The 22,193-nt window shown below is 39.6% G+C and overlaps 1 protein-coding gene across 5 annotated transcripts in view; it reads left to right on the top strand.

The window, feature by feature from the left end:
- col7a1 (collagen, type VII, alpha 1) overlaps positions 1-22,193 on the top strand; it is a 173,119-nt gene that overhangs the window by 38,943 nt on the left and 111,983 nt on the right. For all 5 annotated transcript variants that reach the window (XR_007933886.1, XR_007933887.1, XM_051921176.1 and 2 more), the window contains exons 25-28: positions 1,921-2,064; positions 2,179-2,310; positions 2,416-2,562; positions 21,938-22,069. Coding sequence is in view for 3 of the 5 variants with exons in the window: in XM_051921176.1 (XP_051777136.1) it covers positions 1,921-2,064; positions 2,179-2,310; positions 2,416-2,562; positions 21,938-22,069 (555 nt within the window). In the remaining 2 variants the exon portion in view is untranslated. The remainder of the gene's footprint in view (positions 1-1,920; positions 2,065-2,178; positions 2,311-2,415; positions 2,563-21,937; positions 22,070-22,193) is intronic.

Genomic DNA, 22,193 nt, shown 5'->3' with positions numbered 1-22,193 from the left:
TGGCCTTTTTTCTAACTCTATTCAGAAAAATGATGGAGTGTCCATGTGCTGCTGAAATGACCAAGGGGAACAATTGATGGTGAAACGATCAAGTCTCACACGGTGAGAAATGCCGTGCTTCATTAAGTGATCAGTTGTCCATTCACTGCATTGGTAAAAGTATGATCAACTCTCTCTTAAGGAGCTAAGTTATGTAGGGGACTGGTGGCGTCTTAATCCAGCCTTAGCAAAAACTAACATGATATTCATATTGCTTGATTCCCAAAATCCCTAAATAGGTGCAAAGAGTGTCTCGATTAATGCAGGGAAAGTTGCTAAAAATATACAAAACCAACCAACTATAACAACTACCTGCTGGATCATGTTAGAAATGGCGCAATTTGTAATCAATATGTAGTTTATTTATTTAACAGATAAATTCACAGACTCTGTTACTAGGAAATATTGAAAGGATATTTATGGTATGTGTCAATTGGATGGTTTTAATGTGAAAAGTACAATTTGAGAGAAGTAATTAATAGCTTGTAATGGATTACTTTAATTGATAAACTACGCCAGCTTCAATTAAGAAGTGTTACACAGACAACGCAAAGGTGGAATTAAAAAGAAGCGATAGACACTGTCAGAGGGCTGGCAGCATTTGAAAGAGTCTGTCGGTCAGAGCCTGTATCTATACATGTAAGATATTATGCCTTATTTGAGCCGACATAGTCACATTAGACCTTAATACACTGCTGTTTCGTCACCTGTGCGTCTTCTGATATAGAACCATGTTCTTATCCCTAGCATAAAAAAATTTGGAACTTTAAATCCTCCTCTATATGTTCTCCCATTCTTGAACTCTCCCCTAATCCTAGATTCAGAACCCTCTCCTACAGCTCTCGTTCTACCCTAGACTATATAATAATCCAATTTTTACTACAAGATACACTCTAATTTTTAGAAATTGTATTTATAATTTACCTAGTCAGGGTTTGTCCTTGTCCTCTACTCACTCATATTTACTATCATGGACTTCTTGCGGTTCATTGCCATTTCTAGTCTAGATGAAGATTTTTGACTACTTTCACATTTGTTACATTTTTACATTCTCGTATGCTACGTATAGAGAAAGTATTTTAATCATCCAAGGATTCGATGTCGACATTTTGATGAATCTCGACATTTTAGACCTCCCTGATTTTCTCGTATATGAGGTATAGGAAAAGTATTGCAATCCTCCAAAAATTCAATTTCGAGATTTTGATGAATTTCGAGATTTTAGACCTCCCTAAGTCCAAAAATATCATTTTTGGAATTATGTCTGTGTGTCTGTCTGTGTGTGTGTTTGTGTATGTAAACACGATAACTTGAATACGCTTTCACTTTGGTCAAACAAATTGTGCATACAAGTGTTAGGTACAAAACGTAGATTTCTGTCAACTTTGGAGCTATTTCCGTTAACTGGAAGTGGTACTTTACCTTTTATTCATGCAGCTGCAGAGTTCAATTTATTCAATTTTACATGTATAATAATTGTTCAATATATTATTAATTTGATTTGATTTGTTGTTGATGGTTCATTAATGTACATAATATAAAAATGTAATCATTGTCTTGCGGTTTACTCCTCAGATATCCATCCCTATATCTGAATATACGAGAAAGTCAAGGGGAGAACACCATTTTTTTCTTTTCGTCTATCCCACATTTGCTTTAGTTGCCATTCCACAATCCAGTTTTACCTTCTCTCCTGTAACCCAGATGTGTTATTCTCATCTTCCACTAAATACTGGCCTAGCTGTTGTTGCACATTTTATGTTTTAGTACATTTTGAGGAGGCGAGTGTGATGTGATGCTTGCTGTTATTCCTCTTTGTTAAGGGCATTGTTCTTGTCATCTTCATTCTACTGTCCCAAACTATGCTACATTTTTTGACAGGTGCTGAAGTAACCCGTGTTGTCAGCAGCGACACCACAACTTTTGACATTGAGGGTCTGCAGGAAGATTCTGCCTATGTTGTCTCAGTAAGCCCAGTTATTGGTAACAGAGTGGGGAGTCCTTCTACCATATCTGCCAGGACAGGTGAGTAATACATGCATTTACCTCTCTTCCATGCTCTCACGTGAATCCAAACTGTTGCGAGGTCAGCATGGTTTATGAATGTTTAATGTTTGCTTGCTGAACCCTTCTTTATAGGCCCTGAACAGACTCAGGTGGGAACAGTAAGCCGCCTTCAGTTGGTGGAATCCCGTAGTGACATTATTAGGGTAACATGGGTTGGAGTTCAAGGTGCCACATCTTACCGAGTTATATGGAGACGTTCTGATGGTGAGAATCTGCCTACTTTTTTGTTGAGCTTCAAAGGGAACATCACCAGGATTGTATCTTTGAGAAGAGCTTTCATTACTCTTTGTTTTTTCTGCTTCATTTCAGGTGGGCCAGAATATAGTCGCATTGTGTCCAGTGATGTTACTTCCTTTGACATTAAAGATCTGGATGGAGGAGTCAACTATACTGTTCGAGTCACTGCTCTGATCCGGGACCGAGAAGGACCTCCTGTCTCCATTAATGTTAAAACACGTAAGATGTTTCTTAAGCTGTAAAAATGGTTAGACCAGAAATGAGAATGTGCGTGAATGAAAAGCCTAAAATTTCTGATTCATTTAAGAATAGAAGCACAGATGGAAGCCATAAAACCTACATAGAGTACAGTTGAATATTGCAAAGGTCTGTGCCAGATTTCTGAATTAATTCTGAAAACAACATCCTGAAGGAACACTGAAGCCTCCTAATTTTTGTTTCAACTCCGCTCTTAAGAAGTTACCAAAGGTGATGGTTCTGATTGCCTTTGTAACATTTTGTGACTTTTGTGCTGCCTTTAAATAGTTATTAAGTCAAAACAGTTGGTTTTGATGTTGGTTAAAAAGTAAAATGCATCTTAGGCATTCTACTATACTAATATTTTTTCATATCAAACACTTTTTGACTTTTAATTCTAGCATATAGAGAGTACAGTGAATTTCTTATACATATTAATGTCTGACAAACATGCAATGCTTAATGCGCTGCCAATCGCTCAAATATCTAACACCTCATTAATCATTTTTTAATTTCACTATCACCCTGAAGACCTCATTCACACACTGTTGCTGAATTCATTTAAATATTTTATTTATAAATGATGACATTTTTAGCTATCTTGTTGACATTTTAGTTTCTATGGAATATGTTGTGCAATGTTGGTATTTCCAACTGAGTAGTTGCAAGGTCAAAAGTGTATGAGCTGCACTCCTGTTTGTGATTTCATCCCTTCAGATTCACACTGATAACAATTGATGACAATTCCATTTTTTGTCGGTTTTCGTCTAACATCTTCTTGTTGCGTAATGCAGCATGAGCCACGAGAAGGGCCATGAGTGTTATTCGGTCATGGGTAAAGAGTATAGTGAAAATTTTACTCGCATGTTCTAATAACATGCAACATTATGGTGGTCCAAAAAAAACTAATAGAATAATTTCTCATAATTCTAACAAACACACAAAATTCTAATTAAAATAAACAACATTTAGAGGTCACTCCATTTAGCAGTTTTTATGTCCTTTGAACTGAACAGCACACAACTATTCCACACTTGCAAGTCTACAACATTAGCACAGTCTTTGATGAAAGGTAGAAAATTCCTGCAGCGGTTTGTGACCAATTGAAGAATAAATGTTTTCTAGTCCACGTCCATTGTATTTTTCGATGAGACCTATTCCTCCTTCAGCGGCGTCATTCACTACTGTCAAATTTGCCGACAGTTCGCACAATTAATTGAAGATTGGATCTTCTGTCCACTCCTCTGGTGGTTTCTTAAAAAACGACTGAGACTGTTCTTTGCCTTTTTTCATAAGGACATCAAAGAAGGATTTTGGTGTTTCTGTTACCAGGTCCTCCATCTCTAGCTGTCCAGTTTCATTTATCAGCTTAAGTTGTCGTGGAATGTCTAACGATGGCTTTGCACCATCTTTCCGTTTGTTTCTGCTGAGATGCTGTCATCAAAAAGGGCTAAAACAGAAACTCCTGCTTACTACTAGAATGTTCTGGAATCTTCCACTTACTATTAGAATATTCTGGGAACTCCACCTTACTACTTTGCTGATCACTTTGTCACTTAAGAACCCAGCACAAGTATACATATGTTATAACAATACAAATACAATGTTATGAGTGATCCAACCTCTAAATGTTTCACAATCAGATCAAAGGTTCACAGATAAGCAAGCTATCCGTAATGGACAAATAATTGTGGAGAAATAATTCTACAATCTTCAGCTCTTTGAAATGGTTAGCAGACTAGACTTCGTTTTTATACTTTTGCCTTTCTTACGTGGAAAATCTCAAAACAATATAAACAAACTTATAAAATCATTATGAAAATCATTTTATAAAAAAAAATATTTAAAACATCTACAGGGCATTATGAGTAAAAACACTCACTAAACATACAAAGTGTCTCGCTCTGTCATTTGAGGGGAGAGCTGAGAGGAGTCCCTCTGTTTTCAATGATTTTTAATTAAAACATTACCTTCTACAGTGTTTTAGATATAAATACTCACATATCAGCAAAGCTGAAAGATCACAACTGTTAAAGACGATGGCATTCAAATTGTTCCTTGATGTGATTCATGCTAGGAAATGAAGTCGTCCTTTCTACTCCGCTCCACATGTAGCAGACCCAGAGTCGTTGATGATTATCATCTTAATTCAGTTCATTGATTGGATTGCTCTCTATTCCCAAGTGTTCTGCCTCTTCTGCCTCATGGGCTCTCTGGACGTGCTACAGGTTAGCATGCTTGCTTATTTTTAGGATACGTTTAAGTTATATGAGTGTATCTTCATTTTCAAAAATCTCTTCTAGTTAGGAGTCATTAAATTCATTCTTAAGTATGCTCAATTCATTTTTGATCATGGGTTCTGTCATTAGTGTAAACGTGCAGAGATTTCTTAAAACTGATGAATTCAAATGGATTGTGTGAAGCAATTTGGTAATTTATTGATGGAACGTATTCTTTAATCAAGCAACTGAGTTGAATTTGAAAAACGGAAATTCGTTCTTTTTAATCGGGATACAAGCTCAAAATGAATTTCTTAGGATCCTGTTTGAAAAGGAGAAATCTGTTTGCTACAACACTTGTATGAAATTATCCAGAGCTGTTTGTGACCCAGCTGAACTTAATTTCATGACAAGTTTGAGATGCTGTAAACATTTATAAAATATTTTTGCCACCCCTCAGCAGCACAAAGAGGAAAGGAACACACATACTCACACAAATGAGTTTAAAGGCCATTAAAGGTATTTACTTAGAGATGAAACTGTTTACAGTACAACTACACTATGTACATGTTCCCATTGTTGTGGCCTTCAGAAGTGTTTGCTTTAAGCTCAGGTGTTGTGGCCCAAGAGCGCGCCATTACCTTATCAAGTCCTCTGCTGTTCTAGCGTTGGAAGACGCTGCCCAACTGTGCTCTAGTGCAACGGCCCTTGAGCACGCCACACATTTCCACACAGTTCATTAAGGTGTGAGAAGCCTCAGAGTATAACTGGCAGTCCTAAATGTTATGTCTACTCGTTTAACTCTCAGCTGCTGCTTTTAACTCCACCGCCGTTCTCAACGCACTGGTCCTGATCCTGGTTTTCATCACCTTTTAATCAGGGCTGTCATTCAAATATGCTCCTGTATCTGATTGTTTTATACCTTCTGGGATCGGCGCTGCCCCTAGGACCTGTCAGCAACAGATTTGCATAGAAAAGCCGGCTTAACCATATTCAAGAACTTGTCTGTGTCCCAGACATTGAATTCCACATAGGGCCTCCGCACCACAGTGCTCTCTCCTCTTCTGGGTCCTAACACACACTGCCTTTTCCATGGAGATTTCCTCAGCAGAAGCTGCCCTGCCCTGCAAGGGACAAAATAATCAAATGAGGGTTTGTTGCCCAAGGTGGCAACAGGTTAACAGATTCTGGAGTGGGGTTGCCACCTGAGCTGGAATGAGCTCCACTTTGACTAGCTCTCCCTCGTCCAGTGCACACAAACTCTGTTTCTGACCTGTATAGGTTCTGTTTGTCAGATTTGTCAAGTTCTTCCTTGGTTCATTTTTTTTAGCATCTTGAGATATTCCCCCTCCAAGACCGTCACTAATTACAGTGTCTACATAATGGTGCACCATTCATAAGCAGATGCAGTGATCTCATAACAAGTTTAATAGGTCTTCCTAGAATCCTGTGCCATCATAGCATCACAGATTTTTGTTTCAGACTCACAAACCAGCCCTTTGTATTCTCAGGATGCGCACTATATTGCCAAATGTATCGGGAGGCCTGCCTCTACACACACATTAACTTTATTGACATCCCATTCTTAACACACAGGCTTTAATATGGAGTTGGCCCACCCTTTGCTGTCATAACAACTTCAGCTCTTCTGGGAAGGCTTTCCACAAGGTTTAGGAGTGTGGTTATGGGAATTTGTGACCATTCTTCCAGGAGAGTATTTGTGAGGTCAGGCGCTGATGTTGGACGAGAAGACCTTGGTTGTACACAGTCTCCCAAAGGTGTTCTATTACGATGAGGTCAGGGCTTTGTGCAGGCCAGTCAAGTTCCTCCACACCAAATTTGCTAATCCATTTCTTTATAGACCTTGCTTTGTGCACTGGTGCACATTCATGTTGCCATCCCCAAAGTGTACAAACAAAGTTGGGAGCGTGAAATTGTCCAAAATGGCTGCATTTGCTGAAGCATTAAGAGTTCCTTTCATTGGAACTAATGTGCCAAGCACAACCCCTGAGAAACAACCACACACCATAATCCCCCCTCCGTCAAACTTTACACTTGGAACAATGCAGTCAGGCAAGTACCATTCTCAAGGCAAACACCAAACCCAGACTTGTCCATCGGATCGCGTGATTCATCACTCCAGAGGACACGTCTGCACTGCTCTAGAGTCCAGTGGCGGTGCGCTTTACACCACTGCATTCGACGCTTTGCATTACACTTGGTGATGTCAGGCATGGATGCAGATGCTCGGCCATGGAAACCCATTCCATGAAGCTCTCTCTCTATGCAGTGTTCTTGAGCTTTTGGAGGTCTGTAGCTATTGACTCTGCAGAAAGTTGGTGACTTCTGCACACTGCGAGCCTCAGCATGCGCTGTCCCCACTCTGTGATTTTACGTGGCCTACCACTTCGTGGCTGAGTTGCTGTTGTTCCCAATTACTTCCACTTTGTTATAATACCACTAACAGTTGACCGTGGAATATTTAATAGTGAGGAAATTTCACATATGGACTTATTGCACAGGTGGCATCCTATCATGGTACCAGGCCTGAATTCACTGAGCTCCTGAGAGCGGCCCATTCTTTCACAAATGAGGCAGTCTGCATGCCGAGGAGCTCGATGTTATACACCTGTGGCCATGGAAGTGATTGGAACACCTGAATTCAGTGATTTGGAGGGGGTCCCAATACTTTTGGCAATATCTGTAAGTTCTTATCCTTTCTGTGAACTTTGATTTATGTGGTTCTGCTGCAATCTGGTGACAGCTCCAGCCTCAGGAAACTCCTATTTAAATTCAACTCTGGGTTCCACCACCTTTTAGTCAAGTTTAAATTTACTCTCTTATTATTGTACTTAAAGGAACCCACAGATCCATTTTGTCCTTACAGAGTTGCAAGGATTTTTAAGTCTGTTGTGAACAATTGTGCACAAGGAAGGCAATGCCCTGTCAGTTTTGCTTTGTTTAAATTTTCAAATGTGACAAAGGATTTTAAACTTCCCATTGGAAAGTTCAGCTTTCAGATTTCTTGTATGACACTGAAAAGGCCATTAAATGTTTTTCAGTTGAGCTGTAAAAATATATACGCAGAAACAGGGCTGGCACGTGAAATAATGCAGACACAACGTTTGCTGCTTTCCTATATATACTGGGCTCAAGATGATATACTTAATTCACTCACAATATATACTGTGGAGCAGACTTCATGATACAATAATCCCAGTAATACAATGCATCCTCAGAGCAACATCAAAAACAAATTCAATAAACACGTTTTGTATAATATGTGAAAAAAATGAAAAAGAATAGTCTTAAAGCAGTAATAAAACACAAAAAACAAGCATTAAAATGTTAAAAATGCATATATTCTTCTTACACGCCCCAACACACACACACACATTTTTTATTGAGATTTGCAAATGCAAAAACAAATGCAAACTGACCTTTGGCCCATCCAGCATTCTTCTCTATATAACTTGGCAGTTTCCAAACTCGTTCCTGCAGGCTAACCATTTCCTGTCCTTTCTAACTAAACACGCACATGTGATGGAAAACTCATCTCACAGCACTTATTCTGAAGTCCACGACTTGCCACGAAATCATCACAGCTGGCAACAACATAAAAATCTGGTTTTGTAGCAAATGAACGCCTGGAATACTACCACACAGTCCCACTTTGCTGATATTGAGAAAGAGCCAGTAGTAAATCAGAGCAGTGCAAGGTGAAGAAAGACATGCTTTTCATTCCATCGAATTTCTTTATAGACAACAAGGGAATTTCTGCCTTACATAAAGAGATCGCAACCCTCGTAATGAAGCCTGTAGACCAACCAGTAAGACAGAGGCCAACAGTAAAATGTAACAAATACAGGGCTGCATGAAGGCATAGAAACAGTTCGTCTGATTTTCTTATCGACTATGTCTTGACAGAAATGACTGTGTTGAAATCTCACTGGCTCACAGTATTTTTCTTGCAGGGGTGAACTCGTCAAGATTGTTTGTATTTTAAGGTATACTAACAGAGAGAAATTATCCACAAAGATGGTACCTTCCCGAACTTTAGAGTGGTTATATCTGAAAGAGGAGAGCAATGAATCTAGCCATTAAGATTGCCAGGGAGATGGGCCTCTGTCCTTTGGGGCTGTATCATCCATATTACTAACCAAAGGTTGTAAACCGGATGGACGCAGGGTGCAGGGTGCATCGAAGCGCACGCGCACTGCTGCCTACAACGCGCTTCTGAAACACCACAGGCAAAGGAGTCACAGCTCAAAAACGAAACAGCTCAACTAACGGAAATACAAAACCGAGCCCATAGCTGACAACACAGCCACAGAGAAAACAAAACCGAGAGGATTCAGCGCATATTTGAATCACATTACAGTATTACAGTACGGTTATCCCCAGACGTCCAGACTACACAGCATATTTGAATCACACATCGAAGCGCACGCGCACTGCCGCACTGCAACGAGCCCGCACGGATAAACAAAATTAACGCAGGTGCCTACAACGTGCTTCTGCAGGCGCCTACAATGCGCTTCTGAAACACCACAGGCAAAGGAGTCACGGCTCAAAAACAAAACGGCTCAACTAACGGAAATACAAGTCCGAGCCCATAGCTAACGACACAGCCACAGAAAAAACACAAACGAGAGAATTCAGCGCATATTTGAATCACATTACAGTATTACAGTACGGAATCCCCAAAGGTCCAGACTACACAGCATATTTGAATCACATTACAGTATTACAGTAATACATTATTAACAGTCCAGCCACAGAAAACACAGAAACGACACCAGATGGAAAAAAACAATAAACGAACGCTCCGTATTAAATGTAAGTGCGATTATAATTCTTAACAGTAAACTACGTATAGCTAACGGAGTCATGGCTCCAAAAAGAAACCGCTCAACTAGCGGAAATACAAAAACGAGCCCGCATGAATAAACACAATGAACGCAGGCGCCTACAACGCGCTTCTGAAACAGCAGAAGCAAAGGAGTCACGGCTCCAAAACGACCTGTGAACTAAACCTGAGGTAAAGCGTGCACGCCAGGTTGTACATGTGCCCGAACGCGACCGCCTACACTACCGCACCGGATCCGCCGCCATGGTCACTTCAGCACAAGAATATGCCGCCGTCAGCAAATGACTTCTCGCTGACGACACAGCCATAAAAAAACAGAAAAGAGACTGCATGGATAAAAACAATAAACGAAGGCGCCTACAACGCCCTTCTGAAACACCAGAACCAGATGAGTCACATCTCCAAAAAGAAGCCGCTTTAGTACAAATATGTTTATTTAATTAAATGAACTTTCCCAGGACGCACCCACCCTCCATGATATTTCATCCCTCCAAGTATCAGAGGGAACAGAAAGTGATTGCCATTCTTGGATTTGCGATTCTTTCGAGAATCGCGGGCTTGCTGGTTTAAACCTAAAGCTTCACTTTCTCTTTGATTCAGCTGCAGACACTCTCTAGCAGAGCTGTAATGTAATAAAATTAAAATAGCTCCAGAATTATTAGGCCTACTTACTTACTTATCTCTAGGAAGAATGACCGATCAATTAACTTTATTTCTGCATTTACCTAATATGACGTGCATATGATCATTGTGAGGTCACATCGTTGTTCATTGTACTAATATGAATTTTTACCTTAGCTACATAAAAGTAGTGAAATATCAGTCAAGATGTCTGAAAATGACTACAATCGTGTACATCAGATAGTTTGCGTAATGCAATTTGAAATAGTCCTGTTGTTGGAATGTTGGAAAATGTTCAGATTGATTGAAACTGCAAATGGTGAGCAGATTTTTGGCCAGCCTGAACTGTTCGAGCTTGTATACTGTTTGAGTCAAGGTCACGTTTGATTAAAAAAGTACGGGACAAAAAAAATATGGCAGATCATATGAACTCATGTGCTGCCACCAGAGGAAGGCAAACACCGATCGATTGGTTCGTGAGAAGGGTTCCTGGTGCAAATATTTCACAATGGGATAGAGCTGCTGTGAAGAGTGTTGAAGTGCTTCTAGATGTTAAGACAGGATTAGCGAGAGTTCAGGTTTGAAATTGTTTGCCCAGCAAATGGAAACATATGCGTTGATGATGTATTGTATGGACACCAAACAGTAAGGAATGCAGTCTTTGGAAAAATGGAGTAGTGCCGAGAAAAGATAAAGAAAGAAGTTATGACTACTTCTGTCCATAAAGCCGTATCGTTCTGCACAGATATGATGACTGATAATGTCAACAAGAATTCTTACAACGATTTAACTGTGTTTGGGGTGAATAACTGGGTGCTGCATTACGCAATGTATAAATGTATTACTTTCCAGAGAAACACCCAGCAAAGAACATAGAACTTCATTGACATTGCACTCACTGCCCGACTGACAAAGGATTAAATGTTGTGCCTGCAACTGCTGCAAAAACTCACTGAGATTACTCATGTCACTGGCTAAATTACTGCCATTGACACTGCCTGGAAGAAAGTCATGTCCATGAACCCCGATGTATGCTAGCTGGACAGCTATTCCCATGAACTGGTCAAATATGCAAACCAGGTGTCAGGCATACAGTACAACCTGTTAGAAAGCCTTAAATTTGGGGGAGAAGCAAGGCCATGGCGTAGCTCGACCAATATGTTTTCATCAGTTTTGGGAAGTTGTGATGCACTGATTCCGCTACTGAGGGACAGAAAAAAACAAAAACTAGATTTCCTAAATTGATATCAACTTTTTAAAGGATGTGGTGTCTTTCATGAACACTTTTTCCTCCGTTATTTGATTTTCTTGAATATGCTAATGTTCTCACTTTGCAAAATCCATTGGAAGTTTATTATACTCATAGCATTCCGACAGTGACAGCCTGACGAAAAAAAGAATTTCTTGGAGCATTAATCGACGAATACAAGGGCGGTTTGCACTTGCTGCACTTTGTTGCAACATAAAACTAAAGGATCACTAAGGGTCCTTTGAACAAATGTAGGCCTCCCTTCACATGCTAGCCATTGAACCCACTGACTCAACTGTCGACGTTGTTACTGAAGCAGACTCGGCTTCTGCAGATGTTTCAGATGTCAACTTGAGCACACCACTGGGACCATTATGCAAGAATCCGAAGGCTGATCCATTCGCATGGTGCAGATGTTCTGAGACAAATGCCAGCAATGTAAGTCAAGCATCAAGGCACACACTGGAAAAATGTAATGAAAATGTGAGATTACAAGAGTGGTTTGGTGGGGTGGCATGTCAATGGGTTTTAATTTTTTCTTGTGTCAGCTTTCATTTTAACAGCAGGTCAGTAGCTGAGGTGCGCTGTGCAGGTAAGCGCGAGCAAAACTTGGCAGATTTCAGGTGTAAATGTAATTTGGCTAGATTATAGATGAGGACAATCTCTACATGAAACATAAGTTACAGGGAGTCTTTGAGAAAATTAGTAGGCATCTCAGGCCATATGTATCATGTTTTAAATACAGTATAGGTCCAAAGCTTTGACCTTTCAAAATATGGAGAACTGCTAATTTTTATGTTCACTCTCCTTTTTCTCTTTTTGAAACTGTTGGGGTGATTTTCAGACAGAGGGAACTTGTATGTTGTACCACTGCTGTGTCCTCCAGACTGTTACTAGAATTGGGTCTTACACTGTACCAAGGTTTGTGAGGCACTCGTTTCCTTAGGCTTTTGCTTTTTCCAGCTAATGATGTAGTTTCACTTACTTACTGTACATGGAGTAATCTGTGCACTTCCACCTTTACAACTAGAAAAGAAGTTATTCTTGGTACCTAATAATTATATTAGAGATTAGGTGGCCGGGAATAGGCAGTCTTCTTATTTTCAGGCTTTGCCTGCTGTGGCATTCACTGCAGCAGATGGCAGTGTTATTTTCTTCCTCCTGAAGTGGTGAATTAATTACATATTCCTATTAAGTTTTGCTTTTGGAACTGTTGGAATAGCAGAGGAGGATATGAGGAGTGATTGCAGGACAGTCTGTCATTATTCCTTAATTATAACTATAGCTAAGAGCTAGAAATGTGTGGCAGGCTTTCTTTCCTTGGTGCTTTTAGTTCATTTTGTAAAATCAGCAATGGAGTTCATTGTTTCTTATTACACTCAAAAGATCTTGACGACTAAATGTTTTTGTCTTGGCAGAGTTATGGGTGGGATATTACGTTCTTTAGTCTGTTTCTTAATATTGTGAGCTGGACTGGTGCTACTGGCCAAGTCTTACCATTGCTTTTACTTCAAAATGATCAAATTGTACAGTATTTTCATGTTATTCTAAATAACATACTGGTATTTTCTTTTTTGAAAACAGTATTGAACTGCAATTTAATATTTCTTTTGTTATTTGACAGATTTTGTGTGTCACTATAAAATACTAGACAAAGAGCCCATTTCGACAACGTAAGATGAAACGGGCATGAGTTTGTGTCAGCAGTGTATGAAGAACAAATGATAAGTAATGAAGAAGTTGTTTTGTAATGATTGTAGTCTGCTTTACTCATTACTGTACAGGCTTGTACTGTTAGTTGATGAATTTTCCAGGCCTATAGTATAATATTGAATGATGAATGTTCCAGTACAATATGGAATAGTAATAAGTATAAGCACCACAAACCTGATATAGGTATATTGAATGAATGCGTAATTGAATCAGAATGCGTAATTAGGCCTCGAGCTATAGTGGAAATCGCCTTTCAGGCCTCTAGAGCTTTAATCGAAGTCGCCTTTCTCTTTGAATTTTTGCGGCCGTAAATCCGCCACCTGCCGCGATGTTGGGGTTGGATGTCGGTCTCGTAAGGTTATTCGGGCAGCTGCGCAGAAGGCAACTGCACATTCAGCTTCGGACAAACGTGAGTGAGTGAGTGAGGAGGCAGGCGAATTATGTATTAAGATTAAGATATCTCTTTTTTTAAAGGAAATCAAACCAATTTCAGATCTGTAAATGTAGTTTTATTTGGAAATGCAAGTATTATCACAGAAAAAATTTCAAAAAATAAACACAAACATTATACACTGTAAAAAAAATTCTCAAAAATATGGTACAACGTATAGCAGTAGTTGGTGCCAACCAAAAACCTTAAAATAACCCTCATTTCCCATATCCCTAAAATCAAAGTCATTTCTATTATATCATTATGTTATTATGTCAATTAATTCCTTATATTCTCAAGGTAAATGTCTATTTAAAACATGTTTTTCACATGTTACAAGGTTTTAAATATTTCAGATCAGTACTGAAACCCTAAAAGAAAGCAGGTATCTATATATCTATAGTAATAAAAGGCAAAGCCCTCACTGACTCACTCGTCACTAATTCTCCAACTTCCCGTGTAGGTAGAAGGCTCAAATTTGGCAGGCTCATTCCTTACAGCTTACTTACAAAAGTTAATCAGGTTTCATTTCAAAATTCTACGCGTAATGGTCATAACGGTCGACAACGTCCGCCATGTTAAACTTTCTTATTTATGGTCCCATCTTCACAAAATTTGGTAGGCGGCTTCCCTGCGCTAACCGAAACCAATGTACGTATTTATTTCTGTGGTATGACGCCACTGTCAGCCGCCATATTGAACTTTCCAATGGTCTTTGTTACTTATGGGCCCATCTTCAAGAAATTTGGTACGTGGGTTCCCAACGCTAACTGAATCCTACTTACGTACATATATACGTCCATAGCCTGCAGCTCAGTCGCCATGTGAGGCGGCGTTGGGTCCCCCATCCCCACGCCTCCCATATAGTTGGCTGCCTTTACTATATAAGGCCGTCCGTTGCTCCGGTCTCTTCATTCCCTTCCTTGCTTCGCCATGGTATTCACGTCTCCCTGCTGATAACTGCAGCCTTTTTATTTAATCCACGGCTTCTCCGCTGTTTTATTGTTCGTTTATTACGATTATAGTTATTGCGTAGGTATTTTAGACTTAGTTTACATTGTTCAGGTACCCATTTCCTTTATCGTTCCAACCGTACCCCCATTAACATGTCTATCGAGGTGATCACCATCGATCAAAGAACTGTCACTTACCGAGTGGTTTCCATGCCTGGAGGCGACTGCCTTTCCCATTCTCTGTGTTACATATTGCACGGCCATATCAGGCTCACTCTTGATATCCGGAGGAACATTGTGTCTTATGTACTGAATGACTGCGACAGGTTCAAGGTGTGGACTGATGACGGTACAGGAGATAATTAAACTACACAGGAGCACTAGAAGAGTGAAATGCTTAAGCTCTTCACCTATGGTTCTGCATGTGAGTTGATGGCTGCCGATGAATTGTTCAGTTGTCGCTTTCAAGTGTACCGAAATGGCCAAATATTTTACACCTTTGGACAACCGCCAATGCCTCTTAAACATCTTAGATTCACAGGTGACGATTTGAGTAGTGGACACTTTGATGTTTATGAATGTTTAAACTCTCAAAAGCTGGATGTGAAGTTATCAATGAAACCCATTTCAATTCAAACGCCTCCAATTTCCAGTAAGGCTCTGCTTCGCAATGACAATAAGTCTCAGTGACAGACCCTACAAAAGGCTGGCATTGATTTGAGGCAAGATTGCTTTTCACATGGCCAACTATACGTTGCATGCTCAGAGAAAGGCAAAGCCCTCACTGACTCATCACTAATTCTCCCACTTCCCATATAGGTGGGAAGCTGAAATTTCACATGCTCATTCCTTGCAGTGTACTTAAAAAAGTTAGGCATGTTTCATGTCCTATTCAAACACCCAAGGGGGGAAACGGGTGTACCCCCTAAACCGTATATATAGATAGGGGAAACCCCTCCTCACTATTTCTGCAACTTCCAATATATGTAGGAAACCCAAATTTCCCATGCTCATCCTTTACACTGTACTTACAAATGTTACATATGTTTCATCTCGTGCTGTGCCCCGTAACAAACTTTTGAAAATAACGTCTTCTTTTTGGCGGTTCTCACCATTATGCTGTAAGGAACTTTCAGAACTGACCTCTTCTTTTGGGGGTTTCACTCCTTATTTCCATTAACAGAGAATTCATTTAATGGCAGAGATGAACAAGGGCCGCCCCCCCGGTCCCCCTTCCTTTTTTCGCACGGCCACTGTCCGCGCACCTACCACACGGTTGGCTCCCTGCCTATATACATTAACTCCATCCCACGCTCATGTGCCTCCTCACTTGCTTCCTTACTTTCCTATGCTGTTCGTTGTGCTCACTGCTCCCTTCTTCTTTACTCCACTGCTTCAAGCCTGTTATTGTTCGCCTTGCTTCAAATCTTCCAGCTGGTGACTCCTGCCTTTTCATTTAGTTTCTTCACACTCTTAATCCTCCGGGCATGCCTCTACATACTCTACTTTTGAAGGTCGGTGCAGCAATTATGTTATTGTGAAACTTACAACCACCAAAACTTTGTAACGGCACCAGGCTTCAGATCAGATCTCTGCACAAGAACCTCATTGAGGCAACTGTCTTCACTGGAACTGGCTATGGGGAGACTATATTTATTCCTAACATCCAATGTTTCCTTTTCTTTTTCATAACTTCTTTAACACACTACTTCTCCGCTGCGAAGCGCGAGTATTTTGCTAGTCTTGTACAAATTTCACTTACGTGATCTCATCATCACTCAGCTGAACCCTTTTGTCAGACCACAGAGAATATAATAGGGCCCTTTTTTTACTAGTGCGTCTGTCTTCACCTCCGCTCATTCTCAACCAGTTTCATGTGATCGCAAATCAATGATTAGAATGCAATTCAAATATCAAAAGCTCCAGCCATGGTTAACATAACACTAGCACATCCTGTGAAGTTGTAATGGTAAAAAAAATACATTTTTAATGAACATGTATGGATTTCAATGACCTGATTTTTTTTTTAAATTAAGAATGTTTTGAAATTGGTTTGGAAAAAGTAATAAAAAATAATATGTAATACATTAAAAATTTTTTGCCTACTTTAACACAAAAAATAAGTATTTCAAAAGAGAAATTAGACAAAATCACAGGATATTATTATATACAAATATACATTGTACAAAAAAACAGAAACAAGTTTAGGGTAGACACCATGTATTCTTGGAAATGCAGGTAGAGCAAAGAAATATGTCTTTACAGACTGGAGCCCAATAAAGAACTGAGTAAAACTGATACAAAATGGTGGTTATATAGGTGAACTGGAAGAAATGATGTCAGAACGGCTATGTCGCTACCCGATCCGTGTGCCTGCCCGATTTGCACCCACATGCATATTGAAAGCCTAACATGCTGTAAAGCGTTCACGCATGCTGTAGCCGCAGGAGTGTAAGGCGAGTTCTAGCACGGGTAAAACGCGTGCCGAAAGAAATCTCTCAGTCCAAAAGTTCATTTTAAAATATTTAGTGAAAATTCAAAGCAAATAATCCACATAAGCTGCGGTGGGTTGGCACCCTGCCCGGGATTGGTTCCTGCCTTGTGCCCTGTGTTGGCTGGGATTGGCTCCAGCAGACCCCCGTGACCCTGTGTTCGGATTCAGCGGGTTGGAAAATGAATGGATGGATAATCCACATAAGAATAAAGAAAAAAGGTTATTATACACGTAGAATAAAAGGTAAAAAATTAGAAAAAATGTTATCTTCTTTAAACTTAGCTCTTCTTGCAAAACTTTTGTTGTTTCTATTTTTAAAGATACTTCATCTTCTGTACGCTTTAAACGTACGGTGCAGCACATTCAATTAAATACTTTGTCTTTCACACAAAACACGCAAGGCAAGGTTTTAAACCATGTGCCCTCTACGCCTTACACATGGCAGGGCTGATCACTAACTGAGAGTAATGTTTAGTCAGAGAGGCTAGAAATAGTTAGAATATACCAATTCAATTCAGCTTATGGGCGTTATAGGTACCTCCCACAGATTATACACTAATATTTAGTAAAAACATTCATTTAACTTAAATAACTAGCAAATGGCTCTTACACATGCGTTAAATAGATTGGACAGCGGTGTAAAGTGTGCGATTCAATATGCTCGTATGCGTGGATCAGACTGGCAATGGGGATGCCGCTCCCTGATCCGTGTAATTGACCGATTCGCGCGCATGCGTATTGAAAGCCTAACATGCCGTAAAGTGTTCACGCATGCGTCAAACAGTTTGGGGAGCACCGTAAAGTGTTTGATGACATAACCAATTCAATACGCACGTGAGCATGGATCAGGCTGGCAACGGGGACTGGGTAGTGACATACTCCTCATGTGCTTAATGGAAAAAAAAAATCAATTTTATGGCATGGCCCAATCTGAACTGTGCATGCCAATTCACACCTGACAGTACTATATATAATTCAAGGCATGTCTTTAGACTCAGGCAGGATTTCCTTCAACTGGTCTGCAGAGGAAAGAGAGAAAGAGTTAGTGAACACTGCCATCCCCTGGTCTGGCATGTAATTGCAATCCTTTGAGCCCTTGAGCTGCCTCCCATGCACACGTGTGACAACATACACTAGATAATGTAAGGTGGTGCGGTGGTACAGCTGCTGCCTTACAGCATGGCAGTATGTTACAAACTTCAGATTGAAATCATCAACTTGAAATGTGACTCATCAAGGCAATTTCTATTGCTATTAAGTGAAAGGGCAATAAAATGCATTCACTTTTCTGAATTCTACTTCTTTTTAAAGGGCATTTTATTTTGAACTCACAGAAGAAAAATTCATGATATCTAAGATTATCATAGCTGCCTTGGCACAGATGCTGATGCTGTTATGGATCCCTGTATCAACTACTGCCCACCTCATGCAACTGATCGCACCTTCACTTCTGCTATGACATTTTTCATACTTTGCACCTGCTTATGCTTGCTGGAAAGCTTCCATTTTTCAAAACCATTTGCAATTAATTATTCATTCTACACTCATTTTAATAGAAGTCAGTCTTGAATTTATGTTACGGGCACTTCTTTTCCTTTGCATAACAATAACAGATAATAATTCCATCCATTCCATCCATTACTTTCACTATAAATTCTACCTTTTAAAGCTGACGGTCATGCAGTAAGTTAACCTCACAACCAGAAAGGACATAATTACTGCTCTTTTAAAAACAGCTCTGAGGAAAAACTTATGGACTTAGTTTTTCTGTCACAGGGTATAGCAGGGGATAACATTTGACAAAAGTGTTTATTTTCTACCTACAGTGCCTGGTTGTAAATATATTGGAAAAATTACAGTTGGGAGTTAAAAACTTTGACCAGACTCACAGATCACAGCTTTGAAGGGCAAAATGCTGCAGCAAATGTTGAGCTTAAAGGAACACTCCACCCAAAAATGAACTTCCCAAATAGTAGTGAATGTGAATACGGTGGATCATAAATTAAGCATGATCTATACAATGTGAATTAAAACGTTTTGCCCGTTACTTACCGTTTTTTTTAGCCACAAAATTTTTTAACCTTATGTTTCCATGGAGAGCGAGGGTCATCCACTTGCACCCACAGAGGAACAGTACTGACCAACAGTAAACAACACTGAAATGTCCACTCCTGATATGTCAAACTTTGTGATCTGCATTCTCTGTGAGAACGTGAGATTACACATTTTTCACAGTCATCATTTCAAACAACACGGGCTAAGTTACAGATAAAAAAGTACCACTTTTGGGTGGAGTACTCCTTTAATTCACATTTTATGCGTCATGCTGAACTGACAATACACCATATTCACATTCACTTCTGTTTCTCCAGGGAAGCTCCCTGCAGGTTTTTTGGCACTGACTCTGTAGAATTTAATGTTCTGTTTTCATACCTGCATTAAAACAGGATATCATATAGAAAATATTGCTGGCCTCATAATTCTTTTGAGATGTTATAGTTTAACTTTTTGTCATTTGATTATTTTTATTTTATTTTGGATGTTTAATTATAATTGACCTCTTATGACTGAGAACTTCTTCTTTAGTTGTATCATGGTGGCTGCTAGTCATGTAGACTTGGTATGTGACGTCACTATAAAAGACGTATAGTAGTGTTGGTGATCAATTTTTTGGAATAATAACTCCCACATGTACATTGGTTTGTTATCTTAGGACATATTAAAGAATTTAGAATGATTTTTTCTGCTTGCTTTTTAACTATGAATTCTTGAGTCTCATTTTAAATCTTAGTCAATTGGTTTCCTAGTTAGACTTTTTGGTAATCACGCCAACACCAGTTTTTCTGATCAGCTTTTAATCTGCACCTAGCCAAACTCTTAATTTTCAAGTCTAGTTGGGGTAGAGGTTACCATTGTTTACACAAAAGGTGACATACAAAGTCTTTTCCTTTTTGGTCTCTGCGAAGTATGAGAAACTTGGATGATGTTTTGGATGAGAGGGGGCTTCGGTCATTTCAGGACCTGTGTGAGGACTTTCAAAGTCCTAACTCTTTCTTCTTTTACTTACAACTTTTAAAATTGCGTGGCCCCTTCAGGTACTCATGTAAATACATAAACGTTTTTCTTCCAAAAATCCCAAACACCATTTTATTTAATTTTAACAGTTTCTTATATTATATACTAGTTGCCCCCCACGGGTCCGCCCGCGTAATAGTGAAACAGGACAGTGAGGAGGGCCCCACCCAGCTCCCAACTCCTGACGTCACTCTTCCCCCTCCCCATGGCCTGCAGCCTCTGTCTCGGATTAGCGCGAATATATCGCTCCTGCAAGTGAGCTGTGATTCTTAGCGCAATGCGAGAAGTCGCAAAATCAACTGGAATGTTCAAACAAATTATAGAAAAAAAAAGATCTAAATCTGTTAAGTAGTTCTCTCATTCGCTAGCTAAGTAGAGTTAAGGTACACACCCCAATGCTGGTGCGTGAGTGAGGAAGGCCCTGCCCCCTCCCCTCGGCCCACTGCGTCTCTCTCGGCATCGCACAAATAAATCGGTACCACAATACATAGCGCAATGAGAGAAGTTACATAATCAACCGGAATGGTCAAGCAAATTCTTGAAAAAAACCCAATCTAAATCCGTTAAGTAGTTCTCTCGTGAAAAACGGACAGACATACAGACAGACAGACGTTGGATTTTATATATATAGAGATTATCTAACAAAAGCAATACGTTACCCCAATCTGTACTGATATTTATGTTCCCCAAATATCAATGGACTGTTATTATTTAAGGGTTTTGATCATGTAGAACCCATTTCTGCAAATATCATTTTGATTTTCTGTTTAATATTTTTGTGATGACCCTGCACTCCCATTTTGTGTGTGTGTGTGTGTGTGTGTGTGTCTTTTTGTATTATGGACATTGTTGTTAATGATGGCTTCCTATTGTTACAATGTGATAGCTAGACATACAATGCGTCACATCATCACAATAATGGTATTTAAGATGACGGTGCGTTGTCCTCTGCATTCCCATTTCTGAATATCGTGTGAATTCTTGCTGCACAGTTAGCTCTTCTCAATCCATTTATAGATTTAGGACCTTTTGTAATCTCTGGAACTGATCAACACTCTCCATTTGTACTCAACCTTACTAGTGTGGTTAATGCCACGATTGTTAACGTTCTGTGAGGTAGAGTCACAACATTTTGATCTGGATGAAGGTTAATGGATGATCTGTTAGTTAAATGTTCCCTTAAATATTCCCTTCTCTTTTTTAAGTTTCTTCACTTCTTTCCCTTTTCTTAGGCCTACAAATTACCCTATGACACAATACGACTTTTATTATTTAGTGCAGGTCTCAGTTATTTGTTTTATTGCATTTTTGTTGCTACCTATTTGCGAAAAGATGGCCGTTTGTGCTATCTCTCTGTATCAGTGTCAGAGATCACTTTTGGGTTGGATTTAGGATAGGTTTGGTGGGGGGTAGGAGGTTGGGCACTGTTTGGAGATTGTTTTATTATAATTCTCTGTTTTTGTTACATTTACTACTTTTTTATTAAAATGTCAATCACTATGATTTATAAAAAATGATCATAAGAAAGAGCTTGAGGGATACACAATGACATAAACAACATGGTAATGTCCAGACATAAAATGAAGAAGTGTAATTGACAGACCCCACAAAGCAAGAGATTAAAGTCACAAGATTTTGCTTCCATGATGGCTGGCACACTTTTGTGGAGTACATACATCTTCAAAAGTTTTGCTTGTGAATGCCTAAACGATCCTTTGTGCATATTATTTTAGCTCCTGAGCTTCCAGCTGTTGGAAAAGTGGAAAGCGTGCAAGTGCTAGAATCCTCTCAGAGACGGATACGGATTTCATGGGGTCTACTAGCAGGAGTTACTGGCTATCGTGTCTACTGGAAGTCCCTGGAAGGTAGGCATGAATTATGTTTATACTGGTTCTTTTCAACACTCTTACAGCTTTTTTCTTGTACCAGAGTGTATGGAAGACAATGTAAAGGAAATATAAGACCTGGTACATACTGCAAAGACAAGCA

The sequence above is a fragment of the Erpetoichthys calabaricus genome, chromosome 18, assembly GCF_900747795.2.
Source record: "Erpetoichthys calabaricus chromosome 18, fErpCal1.3, whole genome shotgun sequence".
In the NCBI taxonomy this organism is placed as follows: domain Eukaryota; kingdom Metazoa; phylum Chordata; class Cladistia; order Polypteriformes; family Polypteridae; genus Erpetoichthys; species Erpetoichthys calabaricus.
The sequence above is the reverse complement of the archived record's forward strand: the minus strand, read 5'-3'. Positions and strand labels throughout refer to the sequence as shown.